We start from the raw sequence: 6791 nt of genomic DNA on the forward strand, positions 1-6791 counted from the left end.
ATTCAAAGTACACAGACATTTATTAGTTTCATGATTTCAATGTGCAACTTCTGGTTGGAAGCAGCAAAACTAGACCCACTAAGAACAACAAAGGGATCTGTCTAAACACACCCCTGCACTCTGCGACGGGCAGGGTTAGTTTGGAAAGCTGCAGCCGCTTTATTCTCTTGGGAGACTTGGTAACGCTTGGGAAAGGGAGTGGGGGCTAGTGGGTTAAAGCAGGGGGCTGGGAGCCAGGACTCTGGGTTTTAGCCCATTAGCCTCTCACAGGCACGTACTCATGGCAGTTTGTGCCCCCCAGGTTGGGCCCGCACTCCAGCGTGTAGGAATACAACACGAGGCCGTGTTCAAGGCTGCAGGTGAGCGTCTCGCTCCTGCCGACCTCAAGGTAGGCTGTGCAGACGCCCAAGTGTTCGTCCTTCCATAGATCCTTGTCCCATACCTCAATTTTCAATTCAGGCTTCAGCGGCAGCGTCACCGGCCCGAAGTCCAGGTCTTGTGACCATATGGGGTTATTGTCATGAATGACGCCCGTCTCCATGATCTGCCCTTGGAAGAAGACCTTGACATAGGCATCGGTGGCGGACAGGGCGTCTCCCCACAGGTCTGTGCCCTGCAGCACATGGACCTTCAGCCGTGCTGTGCCCCGCTTGACTGAACAGCACATGGAGTCGGTGAGGGGGTTGCCGGAGCAGTAGCATTTGCAGGGGTCCTCGGAGTCGACCTGACTCCCTTGTGGGCAGCTTCGAGGGCAACTCTTCTTGTGTCCCCGCTCAGACACGTACTCCTTCACCGCCTGCTTCAGTGCCTCCCGCCTGCGGTCGCCTGGTCTCATCAAGGTGTGAATGGGCATCAGAGAGTAGGAGACCAGGTCGGGGCTGGCTTTGAGGCTCTCCATCCAGGCTGAGAAGGAGGTGGCATCTTGCTTGGTGGAGAAGAGCTGCTTGGAATAGCTGTGGCCACCCGTCACCTTCATGCGCTTCTCCATGTAGGGTGCCTGGGAGATCCCCTGGCCCTCACTGCCCTGCTTGCTCAGGCCCAGGTCTTGCAAGAACTGTAAGTCGAGGTGCGCCTTGATTTCGGTGGCTGTCAGCCCATCCAGTGCTGCCCGGCAGGTCTGGATGGCTATCAACTGCCGCACGTGCCCCCCCAGGTCTGCCTGCCTCACGTAGTGGGTACCGTACGTGGCCAGGAAGGGCCGGTATATTGCTGAGTCGTAGCTAGATGGGAGGCTGCTCAGGGCCTGGAAGAACTGGGGCATCAGTGTGGGGTGTTGAGTGAGTCTCAACCTGCCCAGAGGGGAAAGAGAGAGGAGTTAGAAGCCAACCAGAGACCCCTTGCACCTGAACAAACTGGCTCCACTTCCCCAGAGCTCACTCTGTGGGGTCCCTGGCAGGTGGGGGCGCAGTAGGAGGCGCTGTCCTCTTGCAGTCAGTGCTACCCCATTACCCCGCTGCAGCAGTAGGGGGCGCTGGGCTGCAGAGAGCAGAGTGGCGGGGGCAGCAGAGAACAACGTGCTGCGGGGAGCAGGGCGGGGCAGGGGCCTAGCCGGGAAAATCTCACCTGTAATACACACAGGGCACCTCTTGGCGCACAAACATGTACTTGTCCTGCAGCTCCTTCTGGTAAGCGTAGCTGGTGAGCTGGGATTTGGACCCCCCCAAGGCCGGGCCATGGGAATCCGCTAGCAGCTCCAGCTCTGACATCCAGTCGTTGTTCACATCCAAAGCCAGTGCCCGGCCCACAGCTGCGGCTGACTCTTCCACTGAGCTGCTGAGCTCCCGGCTGCATGCGATTTGGACCCTCCAGTCCACCACGGCCAGTGGCAGCCTCTGCTTCTGCCGTCCCTGCAGCCGGTTCTCGCAGAGGGTGCAGGTGCCATTTGGGTGGCGCCACAGGCTGGTGTCCACCAGATTGGCCCCCGTCCACTCCAGAGTGGTCACGTCGATGCCCTCCCCCACCAAGCTGTGTGCGGGCACAAAGGCCATGGTCTCATCACACTCCTCAGCTGTACCCATGTAGCAGTCAGGAGAGACTTGAGGGAGAAGGAAGAGGAGAAGCAGAGGGATGAAGACACAGGATCTCGCCATGGCTGGTGCGATGGTGCTAGGAACCTAGGAGTGGCTTTCAGTCTCTGAGCTTCCCTAGAGGGAGAGAAACAGAGAGAGGCTTCATGAACAACAATCTAGACACAACACATCCTAGCAGCGTCCCAGAAGCCTGCAAGCTGCTATGACCCTCCCTGGCTCTGAGAGAAGAGCTCTCCAACAACCTATGCTATAGCCTGCCTGCCCCATTGCCCGCGGATTCTGAAGGAGAGTTACTGCTGGGTGTGGACAGCACAGGGACTAGGACACATTCAACCTGGCAGTTCTGATTGTGTCCACTAGGGGGCAGTTGGTTTAGTCTTGTGTAGTTGGGACATGAGACACATGGGTGAATAGTTCTCATTCCCTATAATAGAGAGCTGGGTGGATATGCACCTGTGTAAACCCCCGCTCCCCACCCCACCCCCAAGCTGAATCTCCCCTCATTGTGCTGGGAACTGTGAGCTGCAGGCAGCAGGGTGACCTTCCTGAAATACTCACAGCCCCATTGCCTCCTGCAAGAAGAGAGAGAGAGAGAAGAGCATGTCCACCAGGCTCCCCTGACCCTGGGTTACCTGTCTGCAGCAAAGCACAAGGCTCCCGTGTGGGGATCACGGCAGCTGGGCTGGAGTGGCTGCATTTCCAGGGACCGCCCAGGTGCAGATGTCAGCTGGATCAGAGTGCAGGGAGCTGATAGCTCCAGAGCTCTCGGATTTGTCAATCAGGAGGTGGGGCAGGCAGAAAGAGGGACCCCCACATACAGCAAAATCCCCTCCCCCTGAATGAATTCAGGAGGATCAGGGGAAGAAGGGAAAGCAAGGGGGGGACTGGCTGGCGGGAAGGGCCAGATCCTGACATCAGTGATCCCATTGTAAATCTGGAGTGGGGTTGGGCAGGCTAGAGCGGGGAGATAGGGAGCCAGGACATCTGGATTCTATCCCTGGCTCTGGGAGGGGAATGGGATCTAGTGGTTAGAGCGGGGGGGGGGGCTGGGAACCAAGGCTCCTGGGTTCTCTCCCTAGCTCTGGAAGGGGAGGGGGTTGTGACTCTGAACTCTGGGTGCTTTACCTGGCTCTGAGAGTGGAGCAGGATCTAGTAGCTAGAGGAGGAAGAGGTGGTGGTGCTAACTGGGAGCCTGGACTCCTTCTTTTCCTGGCTCTGGGAGGGGAGTGGTGTCTAGGGGTCAGAATGGGGGGTAGGGGACACAGGGCCCAGAGGGGTTAAACACTAGCAGATTAACTAGCCCATATTCAACCTTTACAGATATATTAGTAGATAATGATTGTGTTTACATATATACTGTTAGAGGCTGACAATGTAACCGAACTGTCCCTGTCTGTCACTATGTTCTGTAAATTCCGAGATCCAAAGGAGATGTTAACATTTAAATGAACTGTAAATGTAGTAACGTCTCTGTCTTCATTCCTCTTTGAAGTATGCAGTTAATTACTTGTAAATGGCAGGAGGTGGGCAGTTGCGTTATGTTAATCCATGCAGCTAATTAGAAAGAGAGGGTCTTACTTCAAAGCCACAGACTATAAAAGAACTCTTGGGCCCTGATCCTGTAATCTCAGGTCTGCTTAAGCTTCATGGGGGAAGTTTAATTCACAAGACTGAGGTCTCCAGTCCCAGTCTGGATCACCCTGATATTGTACATTGGCTTATCGAGTTGGGACGATAACCTAATGAATTGATTTGGGAAAGGACTCTTTACAATTCTGAAGCTCACCATCTTTGCTATGAAACTGACCTAAGAACTCTATTCTTAGCTGGCTGGATAAAGATCTTTTAACCCATCCCCTCTTTTTTAATGAAGTTAAGTTTAGTTCACAAGAGTTGGCTGTAAGTGAGCATTTGGGTAAGAACTGAAATATTCACTGTCCTGGTGGGGAATGTGTCCAGTATTTTTATATGATGAGCAAGATTTTCAGTAATCCTGATCATATTTCACTTGGCTGTCTAAATCGCAGCCCAAGGCTGGTTTCTTTAAGGGAACTGTTCTGGCTTCTGAGTAACCAGTAAGTTATTGCAGACGCTGTTTTGTTGCTGGCTTGGTGAATCTAAGTATTAGAAGAACCACCAGTTTTGGGGATTGTCTTCTCCATTCTTTGCAGTTGGCCCTGATGGAGCAATCTCAGGGTGGCCCCCCATGAGACCCCAGTCACAGGGGCTGGGAGGCAGGACTCTTGGGTTCTACTGAAATCCAAGAACCTCCTGGGGAGCCAGTGTTTGTGGGTGCTTGGTCGCCCCAGGGGATGTGTGTTGCCTGCTGCTCCCGTCTGCTCTCAGGACAGGGTGTGGAGGAGCCGGGGAACCGGAAGGGAGACAAGGTGTCAGGGCGAAGTGGCGGCATTTTAGTCACGGGGCTGGGTCTGAGTACCCTCTCTCGCCCCCTCGTGGCCTTGCCAGGATTTATGGCGAGCCTGAGCCCCTTATCTGTGTTTTTCCCAGGATGTGGGGGTGCCCCTAAGTTCCCCCATCTCTGCCCCCCTATTTATTGTGCCAGATTCTGGAAGGGGGAACAAAAGTCCGCTCGTTCACTCCCCACACGGGTGCCGTCTTTTAGTGCAATAGAACACCCAGTTACTTGGGCAGTACCAAAAGTCGTCAATCCATAGCCTATGTCTGTCTGCTGACATGGCCAATGGCAGTGCGCCGGAAATGTGAACAGAACAGGGAATCATCAAGTGATCTATCCCCTGTTGCCCATTCCCAGCCTCTGGCAAACAGAGGCTAGAGACACCATCCCTGCCCATTCTGGCTAATAACCATTAATGGACCTGTCCTCCATGATTTTATCTAGTTCTTTTTTGAACTCTATTATAGTCTTGGCCTTCACAACATCCTCTGGCAAGGAGTTCCTTTGGTTTCTTTTAAACCTGTTGCCTATTAATTTCATTTGGTGACCTCTAGTTCTTGTGTTATGAGAAGGAGTAAACAACACTTCCTTATCTACTTTCTCTACACCAATCATGACTTTATAGACCTCAATCATATCCCCCCTTACTTGCCTCTTTTCCAAGCTGAAAAGTTCCAGTCTTGGTACATTCTCCTCATATGGAAGCCGTTCCAGACCCTAATAGTTTTTGTTACCCTTTTCTGAACCTCTTCCAATCTTTTTTGAGATGGGGCGACCACATCTGGAAGCAGTACTCAAGATGTGGGCGTACCATGGATTTATATAGAGGCAAGATGATATTTTCCATCCTATTATCTGTCCCTTAATGATTCCCAGCAGTCTGTTCACTTTTTCAACTGCTGCTGCACGTTGAGTGGATGTTTTCAGAGAACTGTCCACAATGACTCCACAGTCTCTTTCTTGAGTGGTAACAGCGTCCACACCCTCTCCCTGCCCCCAGGCATGTGCTGGGATCTGAGGATCAGGAAGGAATTGTTCACAGGGTAGAGTGAGGGGAGCTGGGGGGCAAGAGGGAGGGGGGAAGAAATGTGGGCGAGGCACTTGGAGCAGACTGGGGGAGAAAGAGAGTATCACGATTTAGTGTGGGCTGAAGGGCTTCCATGCAGTGAGACACTCCGGGTCAGCGGAGTCAGTGCTGCAATTCCTTTGCCCTCCTCAGCCCCCCTGCCTGGGCACCTAGGCACCAGCTTGAGAAGTGGGGTCAGTTCCTGGAGGAGGATCTTCTCGCTTTTCCCCTGAAGAACTCAGGATTTCATCCCAGGATTTCTCACCTACATTTCAAAAGCTTTGCAATAACTAAACAGCACTTACCTTGTGTGTGCCAGAAGCTAGCGTGATTCCCAGCTCCTAAAGAGGACTCTGGTCACTTGGGTTTGCCGTGTGCCCTATAAATATACAGTCACAGGTGCTGACTTCTTGTTTTCTCTGGGTGTGTTCTGCCCCCTTTCCTGAGGCCCCGCCCCACGTGCCCCCTCTTCTGAGTCCCCCTCTCCTCCCTCTTTCAGTCTGGATAAAGGCACACCCAGACCCCACAGCTCTCCCATCTGAGCCTCCTGCCCTCCCAGTGGCTGGGCAGACCCTTGATCTGCGTCGTTCCTGGGGATGGTGTCCCTACCTCCTTGGCTCTTGCTTATTATGCTGGGGCCGAGGGCAGCCCAATCCACTCTCCTGCCCTCCCCACTGATCCCATAGCTGGGAGAAGCCCGCTGCTCACCCTGGCCAGCCCAGAGCTCTGCAGTCCCTGGCTGTGATGGTTTCCTGGCCCGTGTGGAGTCCAAGCACTGGGTAAGGAGGCAGGGCAGGGGACGCTACAGTCACCACCAGGATGGCCATCCCGCGCCGAGCGGTGAATTGACAGCAGCCGCCCCCTCCTGTGGCCCACTCCCCCAATCCAGGCCCTTATGTTGCCTCTTCCCTCCCCTACTCTGACCCCTCCCCAAGGCCTGCGTACATGCCCCTCACTGCTCTCCGCCCTCCCCCAAGACCCCTGCCCACCAGCACAGCCTGCCTTACATAGTGGGTGCCCTACGTGGCCAAGAAGGGGTGGTACGTGGATGAGTGGTAGCTGGCTGGCAGGAGATGCAGGGCCTGGGAGAAGTGGGGTGGCAGTGAGGGTTTTGGGGGGGCTTTGGGGTTCCTTAACCTTCCCAGAGGGAAAAGAGAGAAGAATTAGGAGCCAAGAGAGACCTCCCCCGCCTGCCCTGGAGCAGGGGGTCTGCGGTGGGCGCTCTCCACTTGTGGTCAGTCCTGTCCCATTGCCCTAGAGCAGCACTAGGAGGCGCTGT

General features: G+C 54.5%; 1 protein-coding gene across 1 annotated transcript; it reads right to left on the reverse strand.

Moving 5' to 3' along the window:
- Positions 1 to 256: 256 nt before the first annotated feature.
- Positions 257 to 2090, reverse strand: LOC116815518 (perforin-1-like). The gene is made up of 2 exons (XM_032763945.1): positions 1564 to 2090; positions 257 to 1289 (listed from the first exon to the last, which is right to left on the reverse strand). Exons 1-2 carry the CDS (start codon positions 2088 to 2090, stop codon positions 257 to 259), a joined length of 1560 nt encoding a protein of 519 aa, XP_032619836.1.
- Between the last annotated feature and the right edge of the window lie 4701 nt (positions 2091 to 6791).

The sequence above is a fragment of the Chelonoidis abingdonii genome, chromosome 4, assembly GCF_003597395.2.
Source record: "Chelonoidis abingdonii isolate Lonesome George chromosome 4, CheloAbing_2.0, whole genome shotgun sequence".
NCBI classification, from domain to species: Eukaryota; Metazoa; Chordata; order Testudines; family Testudinidae; genus Chelonoidis; species Chelonoidis abingdonii.

Bases quoted from the DNA above. Each gene is read 5' to 3' on its own strand.
- LOC116815518 (XM_032763945.1), bottom strand. From the start codon at position 2,090: ATGGCGAGATCCTGTGTCTTCATCCCTCTGCTTCTCCTCTTCCTTCTC. The intron at 1,290-1,563 runs GTGAGATTTTCC...CCCTCTGGGCAG, and splicing joins GTGCCCTGTGTGTATTACAG to GTTGAGACTCACTCAACACC.